At 34.3% G+C, this 20,119-nt stretch overlaps 1 protein-coding gene across 1 annotated transcript; it reads right to left on the bottom strand.

Moving 5' to 3' along the window:
• Positions 1-392: 392 nt before the first annotated feature.
• GCG (glucagon) lies at positions 393-20,080 on the bottom strand. The gene is made up of 11 exons (XM_035568739.2): positions 16,754-20,080; positions 14,880-14,952; positions 13,004-13,100; positions 12,259-12,440; positions 8,506-8,561; positions 7,569-7,669; positions 7,025-7,186; positions 5,918-5,971; positions 4,212-4,349; positions 1,893-2,036; positions 393-826 (listed from the first exon to the last, which is right to left on the bottom strand). Exons 6-11 carry the CDS (start codon positions 7,664-7,666, stop codon positions 802-804), a joined length of 621 nt encoding a protein of 206 aa, XP_035424632.1. The 5' UTR covers positions 7,667-7,669; positions 8,506-8,561; positions 12,259-12,440; positions 13,004-13,100; positions 14,880-14,952; positions 16,754-20,080; the 3' UTR covers positions 393-801.
• Positions 20,081-20,119: the final 39 nt, after the last annotated feature.

Here is a 20,119-nt window from a genome sequence, read left to right as displayed (position 1 = left end):
GAGTTTCCACTATTAAGAAAGTATATTGCACTTAACATCTTTCAGAGCTGTCCTTCTGCTTTTGCTGAGAAACAGCAATTTATGCTAACGGGTACTGTTCAGTCTTGCTTCTACCTCTAGCTTCATCTTACATTATTTCTTTTTCAACTAAGGATAATGCAAAGTTCATACAGCTCTTTCCAGGAAATCATTATGGAGAAAAATGACAAAACAAAACATTGATTTAGTTTTATCATTCCAAACAAACCACTTCCAAGATCTCAGTGACACTAACATATTAGAATAAAAGGAAAACAGGCAGAAGGGATATACACATTAAAAGTCAACAGAAAAGAAGCTTGAAAAAATTTATTTAAGGCTATCATTTAATATCCTTAAAGCTTAGCCTTTTTATAACAAAGGTTTCAACAGGGATATTCACTTCTCAGACACTTGCAACTGCCAGACCCTTAAAAATATCGCGTATAATTGATGATTAAATCATTGTATGTCAGCTTTTTAGAAAAATAATTTCATATGTAAATATAAATGGAGTTATTTCAGTCGTAATAAATGGAAAATATGAAAATGTGGAACTTTCATAGTCTTAAAGCTATTAAGATAGCCATCCCTTAGACAACAGGTATTCCATATATATAATCTTTTGGCAACACTAAACAACACTACAATTAATTTCTGACATGCAAGGTGACATAGCTTTGTTACACCCAATGTAAATGACAATACAGATTTCAGAATCTCTTAATAACTGGCAGTTGATGCAGTGAAGATCTTCATTTATCCCATTTTTGTTCTGCATTTTTACTGGTATTCTTCCAAAAGATCTCTGGGAAAAAAAAAAAAAAAAAAGGCAATTAGAACATATTATAAATCTCCCAAGATTTATGAAATTCCTGTTAAACATTTTTTCTTGTTAAGAGTTAGTAGATGTTAGTTCCACAAACTCCTCAATGCCTCTCTCTAATAATGGATTGAAAACAATTACTCCTAAAGGAAAATCTTTTTACTAGTCTTACATAGATGATTATCTTAAATTGTTTCAATGCTTAACCACAAACAAACACAAAAATATGAAAAAGTTAGTCAAAACTGTGTTTGAATGATAACTTCTACATTTTTTTGAGACAGTATGTCTTGTGTCAGATTTCCAAGATCAACTAGTGATTTTAGGTCCTTTAGTAGTTAAAAGACTAAAAGTAATAAACTTTTGCAATGGATATCCAACATTTTAGAAAATCTTACCATTCATATGTGCCTCAAGTGGGCATTTTATTATTTTTTTGAAATCCTTTGCTAATGTTAACAAATAATCCTCAAATATTAACTTGTTTGCAGAGCTCAGATAGAAAATGTTGCTTTTCCATCAGCATTTACCTATTTACAACTATTTACCTATTTACAGCAAAACTAAAACAGGGTTCTTAAGTTGTTAGCCATCAGGAACTCATATAACGGTACCTTATTCCCTAATGGCAAGCCACAATTTAAGGCAGTTTTATATCACAGTCTTTAAAGAATAATGAATTTGGTGTCATTTTCCCAATAAACATTTCTGATTTTATAATGCCCATGGCAAAGGAGAATTTTATTTTTCAGTAATTTAATATGACCTCACTTCTGGCAACTAAGTGGCAAAGCTCCCCTGAAGTTAAATAGAAAATTATTAAATAGGTTCACCAGGTTCACCACTGATGCAAAATACAATTTGTATTTGGAATGGCTTCTGCATATAGTGTCTTATCCTTGTTCAGCACTGTCTGTAACATAAAGTTTGTAACATATTTACACATATCTCAATAGTTAAGAGAAAAATGAGCTGTATTTTCCCTATGTGTGACAAATACATTTAAAACCCCGGTATATTAATATAAATATTATCAAAATTCAAGCACCTTTGGGTAACTTTTGTGTTAATCAGCCATTTTAGGAACTCTTTGGCAGCCATGTCATCCAGGATTTTGTTGATATCACTTGTGAAAGTGCCATCTGCATATCTTCGGCCCATTTCTTCAGCTACAAGAGTTTTTTCTGGGAAACTTCAAAGGGAAGAAATTATGAAACAATTTGCAGATCAAAATAAACAAACTGTTTAAGAGGGCCTTATTATAGGATCTTAATACACTACACATTTCCTGTGATTTTAAGGAATTAAAGGTTGAGCCAGATGTTATGGCTAAGTATAGCACGAAGCATATCAGAACATATTTTGAAGCATTATTTTAACAACAGAAGAAAGAATAAGTTTCCCTTTACCAGGCAGGACTCTTCATTTAGGTAAGTCTAGATTCCTCTCTATCATTTTTTTGAAAAAACCATACATGCAAAACCATCTCAGTCTACGCTAAGTAGACTAGGCATCAATAAAACTCACAGTAGATTTACTAAGAATACTTTTTAAAGAAATATCAGTACTAAAATATTATAGTCACATTTTCATACAATTTTTTTGTTTGATTTACAAAGTCTTAGTTTTATACTTACAATTATATTTCATAAGCATTTAGACAGTAAAAGCAGCAATTTTGGAGGGTGTAAAATACCTGAATTAAAATATATGTATAATTTTTGTTGTTGTTGTTGCACAATTGAATTTTGGATTTGGAATCAGATCCCAGTTCTTGCTCTCTTCCTTTTTGACCACTGGAAAATTGTTGTGTCAAGGGCCTTATTTAGAAAGCTTGTTTCAACCCATCAAATAAAGGGAGATTTTAATGGGTTCCAGTAAGGTGTGCTGATACTGAAGCACACTATGCTCTGGGGTCAGTGACATGCAGACGGTCTCTCTTCATGCACTGATTTTAGGGAAGGCTATATGCAAGTCTGACTACAAATAATACTAAATACTGGGAAGCAGGAGGCTGCTCTGTATGTAATTGTCCATCTAGGTTTCTAAGCTCAGTTCATCACAGCTCAGTTGTAATCTCTCTTTCTTACAAATACTAAAATACCCTATCTCTGCTCATGAAAATAAAAGGACAGAAAAAACAACTGCAGATCTGAACATCACTATGAAGAGGCACCAGCCTTTCCCGTATCTGTATAGCTGACCACATTCATTTAACCCAGGAAATCACTAACTATTTTTTTTCAGGAAATCATCATTATTTCCAAAATTTACTTTTACCTAATTAGTCTTCCTTGACTACAACACACAATCTTGTCTTACAGATGATATTTTATTGTTATCGTTATTTATTATTTTTATATAGAATGAAAGACTTACATAATACTTTACAGCTGGTAGAGTATATAATTATAGGATGAAATCCTTGCCCCGAAGAGCTTACAGTCTAAAGGCACATATAAATACAGAACAGTTAAAAGGTGGGCAGTGGCATTTGCATGGTTTAACTCCTAACCATGCAGAGTTGGAACTATGATAAGACAGAAAGTGCCTGAAGGAGACTGAAGCTAAGGCTGTTCCAAGTGTAAGACTATCATAAAAAAAGATACAAGATCATGAGTGAGCTAATGTAGTGAATTGGTTTTGAGAAATGTGCAATATGAAGAGCAAGATAAGCATGAAAGAAATCAGAGATGCAGGTAAATCAAAACTGTGGATCTGTGAGTCCCGGAAACTGTAAACCATAGCAAAAGAAGTAGAGGTGTCTTAAAAATGAAAATAAGATATAGTTGTAGGAAATGATGGTTATTTTGGCAGCAGCAGCTTGGGGAGAGTTTGTCGATCATAAGAAGAGAAAAAGAAGACATCAGTAACTGCTGGGAATGATCACCAGAGCATGGACTACAGCTGTGGTGGCAGTGACATTGGTAAAAATTTAATCTTGGAAATACTGCAGAGGGAAAAATTGACTGCAGAGGTTGGGAAAAAATAAAAAAGAGAGAAAGGAATTTAAGATGACACTGACTTGAATTATCGCAGTCAATGAGAGTTAAGGAGACTGTAAGCAATGTTGTGTGAAGTGGGAAAGGTTGTAAGTGGAGGAAGGTCTGGTTTAGTTTTAGATATGTAGACCTTAAATATAACTTGACCTTTCAGAGTGTAACAGCATACTGAAATGGTTTGCTTCAATGTGTTTGAACTCAGTAACTTAAAATGGTAGTCTAACACTCACAGAATGTCTTCTATTACGAAAGGAAATTGTGAAGTACAGCAAGAATCATCAAAAACACATCAAGATTTCATCAGACTTGATTTCTAACCTCGAAAGCATGGCAAAATTTAGTAATAGGAATGGATGGATTCTTACTCTCTTCTTCCTCGTCCATTCACTAACCAAGCAATGAATTCTTTGGCAGCTTGACCTTCCAAATAAGAGGTGATATCACTGGTGTAGGTGCCCTCAGCATGTCTCTCAAATTCAGCATGACGCTTGGAGATTGCATTGCTGAAAGAAGAGCAATACTGTAGGATCAGACTGCATTACTGACTACAATTTTTTAACTTCTATTAATTTATATTCCCCACTAAACTAACATTTCTTATTAGAGAGAGGGGTTTTCTTTGCTTCTGAAATTACTCTTGGTATTTTTGACTTTCAGTTCTAAAAGCAATGCCTGTGCTATACAGTACAGTTTTGTGTAGAAATAACTGAACTAGTTCTAAACAAATAAAATTAGGTGCTGAAAGCATATAGAGCTGCATTGGAAAGGTTTTCTGCTAGATTAATTGGCTCTGCTCAACAAACTTTATAGTATTCTACAGATACACTTTTTGTTACCTCAATAAGACTACTCAATAAGCACTCACCTAAAACTTCTATTAAGCCAGTCCTCCTGTGTTTAGCACTTCTTAGCCAAACTGTTCAGACTTAACCCCTTTTGATATCAGTCTGCTGCACTTTGAATTGCTTTGTGGACACACATCATTCCAACCAAGTGATAATCTTGGAACAATTTCAAACCTGATCATCTCCAGCTTAGTAAAGAAAATCACCTCCCCCCCAACATGCTTTTTTCTCTGATATGGCAAAATTATGTCACACTGGCCCTTAGGAAGACACACTGCACTGAGAAGTAGACATATTTTGGAATATTTTCCCCAGATAAGTTCCCTCGAATTTCTATTTCAGAATTTGCTAATTTCTTCCCAATTTTCAGGGCCTCTAGCACTTTCTATTATATTTTGTCTTCCTGGGATTTCACCATTACTCCCAATTTAGTACCATCTGCATTTTCCATCAGCATGCTAACTCTAGTTTGGAACATTTTTGATGAAATGTTAATTTTGTTGAGATATGCTGTTTCACTGAAGCTGAAACATTATCACAGATTTTGTATTATATCAACAGTGTTTTGAATGGAAAGATCTTTGTGATCCAAGCTGCCCTCTCTGGATTTTCTAACAAAAGGTAGAATGAATATAGGTATTTAAATCTATTTTGCAAAAACACTTAGTGTTTTTTGTTATTGTTTGCTCCAAATTTTGAAACCCTCAAACCCTCTCCCAGAATCATTGTCAGGAAATAAAATTTTGACCTCCAGCCTGTCTTGTGTTCTCCTTTTCTGTTATGAGCAATTTGTATAAAATTTGACAGAGCACTGAGAGCCAAACATTGTATCATGTTTTATCAGCCCCCCAAAACTTGATGCCTGGCAATTTGCCCTTCCTTAGTATTCTAATTGGTTTTCTTTCCCCTAACACAATGATTTTCGGCAACCTTTTTTGTATTTTTTTTTTTATTCTCTACTCTCCTTTATTACTTGGTATGTTCTTTCCTAAAATCTGTTGTTCTCAAGCCATTGCATTCCCTGAAGCTATAGCACACAGGTACAGGAATAAATATCAGACATTTTCTTTCCTCACAAAAAATAAGTGCAGAACAATTTCTTTTGATGGGTATTTCTTGGATTATGTTAACATTGTAAAGAATACTAGTTTTCTTTCTTGTTTAACGGAAAATGAGGAAATGAGGTTGACTTGTTTTTGAGTAATGAGTTGTGGCAACTAGAATACCTTGAGAGCTGGTCCGGGAATTTGTCATTCTCTTTGTCCTCCTGTCCTTGTTGGCTGTAGTGGAATTCCACAATCATTAGATTATTATTACCAGTACATTGCAGAGCATGCATGAGCATGATAAGTTTCTATTGGTTATTATTTAAATATTATCATAAACAACCATGACTGATGGATGAATATTATGAATACTTTTAGACTTATACATTTAAGGAAGAAATTCTTTACTATGAAGTTAGTGAGGCACTGGAACAGGTTGCCCAGAGAAGCTGTGGATGCCCCATCCCTGGAAGTGTTTAAGGTCAAGCTGGATGGGGCTTTGAACAACCTGGTGTAGTGGGAGGTGTCCCTGCCACCTCACCTGAACGGGGTTGTAATTAAATGATCTTTAGGGTCCTTTCCAACCCAAACTATTCTATAATTCTATAATTTAAATTAATACATTATCTAGAAATTATTACTTTATATTTTAAAGGCTCCCACAAGGATTTAAATGGATTTTTTTATTCTGTGGACAGATCTTTTCTAGAACGCCGGGCACAGAATTACATGCTCTTACATTATTCTTGCTCTCAGCTTGGTAGCTTGTGTTTAAGCAAAGTGTATCTTTAAAAACACATGCCAATTTACACCTTAATGGTATATTTGTAATCCAGCAGTCAATAAAGATTAAACCTTAGCTCCCTTTTCACAAATGAAACTTCAGGATTAGAGTAACCACGGAAAGTTTTATTAAGGTCCAAAGGTGACATCTTTATATTATATTTACTGACACGATTCATATTGAAATAAGTTGATTCACTGAAACCATCTGTCCCAAAGAGGCTGATATAGTCTCAGTTTGGGTGGTACATCACATACACTTGATTTATCAAGACACTACACTTGATTTATCCAAATCCTTTTGACTGATTTTGCACATACCCCTCATTTCTAATAACATATTAATGATATATATAAATTTTCCTTAAGTACATTAGTCATTTGACGGTTATACATGGCCTGTGATGGGAAGCTGAAATCAAGAAACTGAATTCAGACAGGTACTAGATTTTGGGCCGTTTTCTGTATATGGAGATCTATAGCAATGTGAGCAAAAAGGCTTACCCATTTCTTTTAGTGCTCATTAACCACTGCACAAAATCCTGAGCTCGTCTGGTGTCCAAGTACTTGCTGTAATCACTGGTGAATGTACCTTGTGAATGACGCTTCACTTCATTCAGCTGTCTAGATTCATCTAACGGTTCAGACTGGGAAGCTTTGAATAATCTGAGAAAAGTTTAGAACATGTTAATTGACAATGATTATAGTACATTCTACACTGACTTTTCTTTTAACCATATCATTTTATAGTCTTAAAAGATAAAAAAAAAAAAAAGTGGCATATTATTGATCACTAGCTGGCTGGTAAAATTAATCAATATAGTGGATTGGATACTGCACAGTTACAAGGTCTTCTTGGATAACTAAGGCAGCTATTGTTTAAAATAGTGAAAACTTCTGTGCCTCACTTTGAAGTATTAAAAATTTCCTAGTTCCAATGGTAGATTAAGTACTTTGAATAATATATGTCACAGTATGTTTTGCTTTGAACTATAAGAAAACAAAGTTAAGGCCAAGGGTTTCTAGAAGTTCGATCTACAGAATTTACCTTGATTTCTCCTCTGTATCCTGAAGAGGATTTTGCCAGCTGCCTTGAACTATCATTAATAGGAGCCCAGCAACAAAATAAACACTTTTCATTTTCATTGCCTGTAAAAACAGAAATAAGGCAACAAAGAAAAATGTAATCATCTTTACATACCACTGAATCAATTATATCAAAAAGAGAGATCCTTAATGCTGATCTAAACTTGAAGATATTGAGACCTTGTGTAACTGGATGGAGATTACAGTGCCTTGGGTAGGCATTCAAGATTTAATATCTTTAGGCTTTAGTCTGTGTTCCAGACTGCAAGGAGAGCTGAGACTAGCTGCATCCTCAGTTTCCTCTGTAATATGAGTATAAAGGTCTGCATCTCCTTTGCTCTGCATTCTTCTGATGGTAAACATTCAATCTGTTTCTATAACATTGTTTTACAGCAAAACTAGGGTATTGCTGTGACTTCATATTTTTCCATCTCATTTACTATTAAAAAAAAAAAAGGCAAATTGCTGTCAAGAACCTTGTCACATCAGCAGCTCCTCATTCGTTCTTCCTGACCCTCCACGTTCCTTTAACTTTTTTCCATTTTGGAAATAAAACATATTGCAGTAGTAGGCCTCTGGAGTGAATGGCTTATTGATAGATGACTCTTTAGTACTTGAATTAGTGACTGGTTTACTCACACAAGTAGTACAGTTCACTTTTAGTGAATAGTCACCAGTGGGAAAAATGTTCTTCCTAATTCCCTATGTGCTATGATTTTCATTATTTAATGTACTAATATTAGCCTGTTGACATATAATCCTGAAAAATGAAATGCTATTCATTTTGGGCTCACAAAACCCTGTGCAAAAAGGACTATGAGCAGCTGATGGCTAATAGTCTCAAAAGTGCTTTGCATTGAGGGCATCTGTATAAACAGGAAATGAGGAAATCTACTTACAAAATCAGTTAGTATTTATTGTTTATTGGTTTTGATCCCTTAAATTTCTGGAATGACTGTATAGAAAAGAAAATGAATTTAAAACGTTAGGTGTTTTGACCTTGACAAAGAAATTAAATATACCATTCATTCAATGAGAAATGCGAATTAAATGAATGATGAATAGTAAATCATTCTAACTTTAAAATCAGTATAGATCACGTTAAAAGCAACAGAAGTTGCAGTGAGTTCACAAGAGCAAAATGTCACTGGAAATAATATCATCATCATGCACTTGGACTGATATTTGAGTATTTGAAAGAGCCCTTCTGCCATCCATGACATTTTTCTATGGAAGTTTATGTTACAGCCTGAAAAACATAGGGATATAAGAAATATGAGTGCACTAAAGTAAAGTTATACGTGGCAAACTAAGACCCAGTAAAAAAAACAACCTCCCCACTAAATGTAATCTGCATTTAACTCCTCCAGCTCCAATGACTTTATTTGCTTAAATTCAATGATTTATAAAATAAGGCAGCCTGAGAGAAAACATGTCTATTCTCTGTGGTAATGCCTTGCTGCAATAGGCTGGATTTAAATATACTATGGACTGGAGGAAGCCATATGAAAGTTATGAAGAAATTATATGTAGAGAAGGTATAAATTACTCTGTTTTGAGATTTGGACATGGCTCTGCACTGAGCTGTGCAAAAAGTTTACTACAGCATCAATAGTCCTGCTGCTGTTGGACTTCTACGCTGTCCCACTAGTATGCCCCAGCTTCAGAGCAGGATTTTTTTTTAAAGTTTGTTTCTTCCATCTATTATGAAATGAAATTGTAAGTCTCGACTGTTGGCAGGCATTTTATCTACGGTTAGGAAGAAGATATTGTTTTTAGTATTTTGTGAGATCTAATTTTTAAGATAACCTTAATGATTAATATAAATACTTTACTACAATACCTCAATGTCAGTATCAAAATACTGAAGTATTTTGAATCTAAACCTTAATAAAATCTTGATAAAAAATGGGAAAATAAATCGATCCTGGTGGATTGTACTGCTAAGCAATGGAGATGATTTCATTGTCTCCATCAAAAGCTACTGACAATATATTTGTTTGTTTTTCCTAGTGTGTATGGTGACTGTTTTCTGCCTTCTGTAATGCCCTGATATATGAGATTTAATTTCTACACCTACATATATCCTGCCTATAGTATCAACAAATAATGCAGTGGCCATGTAATCATTCCGTCTTATTATAATACTAGCTATAGCATAGAACTCTCTTTTTGCTGCTTCATTTGGAGCTGTAATTTGGTGGTGCAACACTGACATCCAATGTCAATCCTCCAGAATGCATAATTTCACATTTCGTAGTCTTCCAACAATGGAACAAAAGCTTTGCCTTATTCTTTGGGAGATAACTTTGTTGTGATCACAAAAATGGTTTGGCTGCACTGTAATGACCCCACCATGCTATCTGATATAGCTATAAATGAGTCTCACACCAAATATAATATATAAAAGAGTCTAGACACCAAATAGAGTCTGGCTATTGCAGCATACATAAGTAAATTTCCCATGCTTAATGATACACAAGCAGACTGTTACACTTTTACTTAACCTGATAAACCAGAAAAAGTTGGGTACTTTCCTGTAGCATTGTTAAAACATGATACAGTTTAGACATAAACCTAAGTCACTCACATGGAATGAAAGAAATAGCCTCATCATTTATCCAGTCTGTTTATAATAGTATCAGATACCAAAAGCTATTCTTTTATATAAAACTTATAAATAAATATTCAAAGCCCATTGCAATCAGTGAACAGATTTTCAGTTCTCTTATACCTCAGTCCTATAGAACCTGAACAGTACTGTTCACTGGCTACCATTGGCTACATTATGCCTTAAGAATGTTTAAAGTTAAATCTATGTTTAGTTTCTTTCTATTTTTTTTTTGAGAATCAAAATCTGAAGATGTATAAATGCAGTTTTTAGACATTATTAAAATCTTCAAGTAAGAGAATTCTGGCCATTAATAAAATAAGCATTTCAAATGCACTGACCAGCTGTTAAACTTATGTCAAATTATTATCTCAAAAATTTAGAATCAGTTTTGTTTGTTCAATGTTTAATACTTGTTACTGGTAACCCAAATCAGAAAGAGCAGTTTTTTACAAGTTAAAGGAAAAACATTATTAAAATAGCAATTTGTTGTTTTATTCTTGGGAACAGAAACATATTTTGTAGAGAATAAGAGATGATCAGAAAAATATTATTTGTTTAGTTTATTCCTGTTAATTTAATTTTATTTTTTTTCCAGATCAGAAGAAAGTTTTTATTTGCTTTTAGTTATTTAAGTCACTAGTAGATACTGCCAAAATACACATGATCTTATTGTCAGGGTGCAGGAAAACTGAAGCTAATCTTACACCTCCCCCCCCCCAAAAAAATAAAAAATAAAAAAACAACAACCAAACCCAAATAAGTTTATTTCTATGCATATTAAACTAATGGAAATGTTTTCTTTTCTTTTTGATTAGAGATAAAAAACATAACGTACCACAGTTTGAACTGCCAGAAAGTATGTAATAAATGTCTCTCAAATCTTGATCAGAAGCTTGTAGTATTGAAAATATTGACTTGTGACATCTATTTGCATTTGAAATTAGAAATTGATATTATTTCCTTGATCAATCTGTTTTCTAGTTTTTCCCATGTATTTTATTGCAGACGTCTTTTCTACACTACAATTTTACATTTTTTTGTACAATTTTAACTAGCTTAATCTTGCTGAGTTTTCAAAAATGAATCTTTCAAAAGTCAGATTCGTATCTATTTCCAGTTTAAAAATAAGAAGTATGGAATTACATCAGTAAAAAAGCGAATATTTTCATATGAAAATGTATGAATGAGTAAAGTAGATTTCTATTAATGTGAAAATTGCAGATAGAAATTATTTCTAATTATTAATAAATAACTTTTTCAAATAGATGTGCTTTACATCTAATTTACCTACTGCAATGCCTTGTGTAAAGTTCTGTAAAAGATAATGGTTCTAGTATAAGGAAATCCATAGCAGACCAAAAGACTAAGTTAAATTTTATAAAATAATCACAATAACTTTTGAAAGGTTTTAGTTTTTACTTTTATGCTATAAAATTTCTCTCCGAGATCTTATAGTGATAGGAAAATTACGGTTGTTTGAGGCAAACCAATCTGAAGCTAGGGCAATGGAGTGGCAATCTGTAGGGTGATGTAGTGACAAGCTGTCTTGGACAGTTTTCAATCAGTGTCTATATAAACCCATTTACTTTGTTTGCATTATGCCAATTTAATCCCTGTTGATTCATATTTAGAAAGTAGCTGTAAGGAATGAATATTTAAAAAATCTAAATATATGATATAAAAATAGATAAATATATGAGATAAAAATAGAAAAATCAATAATTATGTATTTCACATTTAAATTCTTATTACAATGCCTGTCTTTTATCTTTACATGCTTACTCTTCCATCTTTCAGTTGCTTCTGCAATCCTAACAGTTGATTTCCCATTTTGGGATCATTCTCTGTTGAACTAATTCAATAGATTAAAAGATTTAAATGATGATGTCATTAACTTCAAACATTAATGAGTATAAGCACAGAAGAAAATACTAATTTGTTGAAAGACCCTGGACCTGTATTGTATTGGACAATACAATACAGAAAATACACTCAGCTTTCTCAAACAAACTGTACTAGTGTTTCACATAAATCTTACCTTTTTATTCTTTGAAGTGATATGTAGCAGCTGGAGTGGCTACTCTCTCTTCTGGAACTATGGAAAGCCTTGAGGATCCTGAGATCTGCCTAGCTGCCTCTTTTGCACGGACTTATATATATACTGTTCAGCTCTAGTAAGCATTACCAGAGTGCATCATTGCTGACAGTTTCCTTATTCAACTTAAAAAAAAAAAAAAGTAATCATATTTGCTATTCATTTCATTTGATAATTTTACAAGCAATTTCACACATTCATTCTGCTTACTTTATGACATCAATGCTAACATGGATTTGCAAAAGGAGTAAGGTAGCTATGTCCAAAGAAGTAAATATCAAGCAGAAGGGCATTAGAATGATAAACACTTGGCTAAAGGTGCTTTGGATGAAGGTAGCAATTTCTCCAAATTCTGATTTGCCACATTTAATACTTAGTATTGAGCAAAATCCTGGTCCTGTTGACATTAATAATATCACTTAACCTAACAATTTTATCAAGATTTATAAATTTAATACACTGTTAACAATAAACAGCATTACTACCCCAAAGTGCTTGGTTAATTCTTCAAGTAATCTTGTGCCAATATAATGAACATGAAGAGATGTAAAGTACTACAGGGATGGCCACTCACCATACATGGACATGTATGGACATACATGACCATGGACAGGTCAAATTTAACAAAAACATTTGATTACGCTTAGATGTATTATGCCAACTCTGTTACATGAAAACTCATACTCACTGGAGAACAGTATGCCAAACTTTCACTGTAAATTGAGTTTCACACTGTGGCCTACAGATTTATACAAGATAAGCCTTTTGCTCATGTGTCTCCAATCCTACAAGGAAATAATAATAATAAAAAATACAGGTGTAAGTTTTATAGCTGTGTATGTTCTGTACAACTACTATCAAGATCCTAAAACATTGAATAATAAATGGGGGCAATTTCATGTCTGTGATGGGGCAGCATTGCTGAAGACTGTTCAGTGATCTTGTGACCACAGGTAGGAGAGATTGACACAAAGCTTGTCAGTAGCCCTCGCAGCTGAAAAATCTGCCAGTCATGAATATGGGGATTTTATCCTGTCTATGAAGCAACAAGTGAGATATCCCCCTGCAAGAAATTCCTATAGAATTTTAAGGACTTTTTGGTATATCATGATAATCCTTTATAAAATGGAAAAGGGCACACAAAAAAAAAAAAGAAATATAATTATCATATATGTAGCATACCATGCATTCCAGGAGAGATAGTAAATATGAAGGATTCAAACTTGAGTTTCACTTCTGCTCAGAAGTGGGAAGGGTCAGGAATCATGGTGGACATCTCACTGAGCATAAATGACAGCCTATGATCCAGTCTAGAGTGGCCCATTGTCTAACTGTGGCACAAAACATGCATACTACAGTACACCCTCTTATTTCCCCTAACACTGTTCCTTGAAGCCAGCAAAGAATCTTCTTCACTGAGGTAATTTTCTGCTGGTTGACCATAGCCAGATTGGCATAGCCCATATTGTACAACTGAAGTAGTATATAAACATAATAACCCTAATATTAGAGTGGCAAACAAAATTAAACAGATCCTTCCTAGAGTTCTACCCTAAATGCCTTGTTGTATTACACACTCCCAATACACCCACAGTACAAGTGTAGGGAAACATTAGGTCTTAATACTCAGTCTACAAAATCAATTGTATTTTTTTGGAGTGTTAGTGTATTTTTTCTCTGCTCTTGGATCCATGTACTGAGATTCATGGTCCCATTTTGTCATTTCTAGCTAAAAAGCAAGTGATGCTGCTGAAAAGCTAAGAGCACTGCTTCTGGGTCTCTCATCATTGACTTCAGTTAATTCCTTCAGTCATTTCAGAAAGCCTTACTTGCTCTTTTTGTCAGTCTCCTTATTAATTACTACTTCATTTTCTCTATTTTCCATGTTCTCTTCTCCATGTCCTTTTTCTCCCTGCTCGTTATTGTATTCTTTTCTCTCTCCCAGATGTTCAAAGTCATGGAACCCCAGTCATTGATTAGCATAGCATACACAAATTTGCATAGATATTTATTAAATTTGGCTTTTCAGTCTTTTTTGTTTGAAATGATCTATTAACAACCCATCTCCATATAGCAACCTGCCCTAGGCAAACACCAGTGTAATATCTAAGACGCGGTACCAAAGGAACCAAAATAAGCCTGGAAACTACCTCATGCTCAAAATGTAATTGTCTTCATGAGATGCCAATCTCACTGAGATACTTTGTTTTCAAAATTATGTTTTTAATCTACGTTCGATTTCCACTGCAAAATCATATTTTAAATGCAGTTCCTACACTAAGTGTTAAAAGGCACTCTCTCCACGAAGTTGGTCAGCTTTGCATGTCCTGCACGGAGGTATGTTCTCCAGCTCTGCAGTACCCCGATACGACAGCAGATGGTGATCAAAGGGCCATTTAGACCGTGTTTTTTCTTTTTTGTTGTTTGTTTTTTTTTTTCTTTTTTCACCAGAATATGACACATACTTATTTGTTGAAATGGACTGCTACAGATGATATCTCATTGCATGTTGAGTTAAAAATGCATAGCTTTCTAAACAGAGAAGCCAGAAGGTAAGAAAATACCTTCCCCTCCAGGAAACAGGTGCTTCTTTTCTTCTGTTTATCTCTGTATATTTTCTTGTGTCAGTTAAATTTCCTTGTTTACAGTAGGATGATTTCAGGAAGAAAACATATGAGACAGAGCAGCTCAGTGCACCTCATTGGGCAGGTTGTTACGCAGGCTATAGCATCTAGCAGGTCATCTAGCATCTAGAAGATGACTGCCTGATTACTTGTTTTTCAGGTGATACACATACAATAAAAAGTACAGGAAAGAAGCGAACTGCCATCAAGAACTACGCACCTGTCAGTTGCCGTAACTGAATCTAGAGAAATACATATTTCAAGAGCACAGCAAACAAGAAGATAGAAAATTTTAATGACTCTGTGAAACATGCATATGTACATATCCTGAACTAAGTTTTTTCCTTTCACATCATAAAATACAATAGTTTGCTCCTCTAGGCAAAAGTCAAGGGCTCACTCCCTTCTGTGTTTTAGTTCATGGATGAGACAGTACTTTCAAATGAATCAGACTAAGAAACAGAACCTAAAAGTGACCTGCCTTTGGGAAAGTTGCATCTTAATGTTTTTCAGGTGTCACTTGGAGACATTAAAAAATCGGTATCTTGGGTTCACTGAATTTGAAGGGAATCAAAGTTTCCTACACCATCATCTCAGCACGAGGTAATGGCTGCTATTAGGGATAGCATACTGCACTTACTGGACCAGAAATCGTGTGGGAAATTACAGATGAGGTAAAATAAGAAGAATTCTTACCAGATGCACACTGAACCTAATACCCTAGCAGCAGCAATTCCAGCTGGCATGTTTTTTTCATAAAAATAGGACCAATGCACTTGTTAGACCAATGTACTGGCTAACATACTCTGAATATCATACTCTTTCAAGTATGTTTCTTTTAATTCTTTAATTGTTGGTACAAGAAAAATTATTAAAAAATATTCAAGATTCGAACATTTTAATGAATTAGGAAGTTGCTTTTTAAAGTGAAAAAAAACCAACACTACAAAATGCTTAAAAAAAACAACACAATTTTTCTGTGTTTTTTTTTTTTTTTTTTGTTATTAGCACCTTTATATATAAACCTAAAGAAGATAGGAGAGAGGAGGCTGTATCTTGGGATATGACTAAAGGACCACTGCCTTTTCTTTAGTACATTGTACCAAAAGCCCCCTCTCCCTAACCTTCTCAACCATGAGTTCAGAGGCTTGAATGTGAAGCCCTTTTTGTTTTCCTATCATGATAATCAGGCAGAAGGGGCCTTCATTCTTCTGGAAATTAGTACAACCTATACATGGAAACACATACACACATAAAACATATGGAGCATAAATCTTACACACATGCACATGTACATACATGTATAACACACAAATGTGTGCAACAAGTGTGCAACTCCATGGCTACACTTTGGAGAGCAGGAGTGACTTTCTGAAAAGAGAGATTAGTTTAGGGTCTCCACACCTTAACACAGCATGCAACTCCGTGCTCACTGCCATGGATATTTATGGGTTTGTATCTTAGGAAACAAAGTTATTGTAACTATGCAAATATCCCATACTGTCTACTGACAATAAATTGGAATCGCTCCGTTTGAAATCAATGGAGCTGCATCAATTTGCGCAAGCAGAAGAGCTGGCCAAGTATGTACTAGTTACTTTACATTCTGAGAAGACAATGTTCATAATTGAAAGTAATACCAAATGCTCTTAGCAAATACTATGAATTATTCACATTAAATATAGAGCATTCAAATGACTATAAAATGTACTAAACAGCTGTGCCTTGTAATTAGAACTGACTGGCAAACTGGAAAATATTAAATGTAGTCTGAATTTTACTTGCTATCTAAGTAAAATGAGTATAACACTAACCATGTTCTGGAGCCTGGCTGGAGTTATACTTGATCTACTAACGTTGTTTTCACTTCAAACTTTTTCTTCTTTGCACACGTAGCAATCCCAAGTGAAGCAAAGAATTTATTTCCATGTTTGAGGTATGAGAAACGCTATATGTTCATTGATACATACAGCATGATATTGTTCATTGATACATGCATACACACAACATTAGGTAGATGATGAAAATGCAGGTTTGCTTTGCACCTCTACCTTTATTTTGTAAAAGTTAACCAGGATTTATAGTGGAAACAGACTTGTAAACAGCTCTGTCTGTGGCTATTTCTTCATTCAAAGAAAATATCACTGCCCCACCTTCAGAGGCTAGTATACCTTGTTTATAAGACAGTCTCAAAGACCAAGTTTCATTGTCTGAAGTGATATTTTTGGGTACCTCGAGTATGAGAATATTATTCAAAAGAGAAAAAAGAAAATAGGGAAGTGCTCAGCATTTTCTGAAAACTGGATCCTCTAAAATGTCCTAAGGTAGAAAGCAATACTTTGAGGACTCTCTTTCATCAGCTTAGAAAATCTTGTTGCGAAAAGCTATCATTTCTTAATTTCAAAGTAAGCTGTGTTCCAGCATTGGCTTTTACATAACATATTCTATGTTTGCAGTATACGCATATACTTTTTATTCATATATAAAACCAACCGTTTGTTAGCTTCAGCTTGATTCATCAAGACAAGCCCTTTTGCAGAACTGTAGTTAAACACTGTAGGCTGTATTAAAAAGGAACAGGGCAAACAACTGTCCTTGAAAATGTCTGGTGATGGTTATAAGTGGATTGTGATTATAGAAAACAATGCAGAACAGAAAACATTTTCTTCTAGGGAAAATGTACATAATTATCTGAAATAAGGGTGTAAAGAAGATGGAGCCAGGCTGTTTTCAGTCATGACAAGTGAGAGTACAAGAAGTAATGGGCACAAACTGAAAACAGGAGGTTCTGTCTGGAACAACTTATTTACTATGTGAGTGACTGAGCACTGGCACAGATTGCCCAAACAGGTTGTGGAGTCTCCCTCCTGAGAGATATACAAAAGCTGTCTGGACATGGTCCTGGGCAACCTGCTCTAAGTGGCCCTGCTTGAGCCACCTGGATAATCTTGGATTGGACAAGAGATCCCTTCCAACCTCAATCATTGTGTGATACTGTAATGGTATGTTATAAATGCTCTGCACCATTTCTAATGAATGACTGCATCATTACCTGTTATTAGCACAGGACAGCTACTTTGATATATGTTGTATATGTTTGTAAGTTTTTTTTTTTTAAACACTCATAGTATCCTACGACATTTTTCCCCAGGTCATCAAAATACATGGTTGCTCAGTCAAAAAGTTTTTAGGTTCTACATTATTCCAGCAACTCAGTGTAAACGTCACACTCTGCTGAAGACATATTCCCATTCTTTGGCAAGAACACTGTATAAAGCAAATAAATTAATGACATGAAAAACAATGAAGCAAAAATGACAGCAGCATGATGCACTAATTTTTTTATGGTTTATCCCCATAGCTGCTTCCTACAAGCCAAAGTAAATGTTGGACAGTTTGGAAGATGTGTACTCTGATTGCCTCAGGAAATAAATAGACATACGGGCAAATTAATGATGAAATATCTAACGCATCCCTTGGGAAAGAGGTACCTTCTGTTATTTTGTTTGACACATTTTCCAGAAATGTCCCTTATCTCAAATGCTTCCAGAAGATTCTGACTGCAGACCTGTGGGCAGGGTGTGACCAGTGCATTGTATTACTTTATTACTTGTAGTATCCACAATGGGTTGGTTTATCTGGTCAAATTTCTAGGGCTTGCAGGATTTTTCAGAAGTATAAATAAAGTATAAAGGTGCAGAAACTTAAAGATAACTTAATATATTGATATTAATGTGAGATTGATACCATGCATTTTGAAAATTGCTCTGGGTTCTCACTGACATATTCAGATATCTAAAACCTTTAAGCATCTGCTACAAGAACCTGATTTTCCTCTCTTTCAACGCAAATTTGCAATAGTTTCTGTAGTGTTGTATCAATATAACAAATTGAGAGTTAAATCTCAGTAATTTCAACTGAATTGTATTCCTTATTTGTAAAATAATCACATTATTGAGAGTATTGTTGTTTATAGCAAATGCACATAGGACCATGTAATCAACATCTAATTAGCCCCACTTCATGTTATATTTGCTTAACATTAACTTTCTTAGAGCTATATTTTTTTCCTTTAACCATTATAGCAGTTGAATTTTAATTACATTACCAACAAAAAGCTCATTAACGTCACATAATTGGCAGTGTTTCCAAAAAAACCTGAACTAATTGAGTATTTTCTGAAGAGTTCCCATCAAAGTATAATTTAACCATTACAAACAGCTTGGCAACTACATTTACATAAAGATGTCTGAGGAATGTTCTCATGTGCGGAAAATCAGATTTGATATTGCCATTAACAAAATGAAGGAATCCGTTACATAGCAAATCACTTCTACATTTTAATGATATTGGCTAAACCCCATCTTTTTGTCAAGAGGGTCAAAAATGCCTTGCTCTTCCACAAAGAAGCAGCAACCAGTCTCAAAGAGTTAGGAAGCAGCTTTCTTTGTGGGAAGGCTACTCCACAATCTTCTTCAGGTTATTTTGTACCCTCACTAGCTAATAGCAAAGATGAGATACTACATTAGACAGATGACAATTCTTATGCAGTAAGCTAACTCAGAATTTTTTAAATATGTGACCAGAGAATCATTTAATCTAAAATGGATCTCCTGCCAATTATCTTGTTCATACTCTTATATTATGACAGGACTGATTTAATTACTAATCAAAAGAATACATGTGTTCCAATCACTATTAGCTTCTAGAGTTTTTAAAAGACTTCCTAAAATAGTTTTACTGGAAACAAAGCAAAGAAAACCTGCAAAATCCTGTGATTTTTTTCCCCTCAGTCTGGGATGAACAATATTAGAATTAATGTGAATTCCAAAGTGAAGATTAAAAGCAGGCTAATGTGGCTCACATAATCTGAACACAGGCAGAAAAAAACATTGAGATAAAATAGCTATCATGAATGTCCAGTTTCCATATTTAAACCTGAACACAGAGTTTAGCAGAATCAGGGTTTCAAGGAAGAGCTGAATAAAATTTGAACACAGCATTCAAAATTCTGGCTGATTACCCATACTTAGGCTTCAAATATTGTGTGTTCCTATCCCTGCTTGGGTTCTTTCCAATAAATTGGAAATATAAATGTATTTTGAGAAACTGGTTCTTATTAAGAAGTTAATTAGGTACTTGTACTACTTTCATTGTCCTTGCCCATTTTACAGTTATAG

The sequence above is a fragment of the Cygnus atratus genome, chromosome 6, assembly GCF_013377495.2.
Source record: "Cygnus atratus isolate AKBS03 ecotype Queensland, Australia chromosome 6, CAtr_DNAZoo_HiC_assembly, whole genome shotgun sequence".
NCBI classification, from domain to species: Eukaryota; Metazoa; Chordata; class Aves; order Anseriformes; family Anatidae; genus Cygnus; species Cygnus atratus.
The sequence above is the reverse complement of the archived record's forward strand: the minus strand, read 5'-3'. Positions and strand labels throughout refer to the sequence as shown.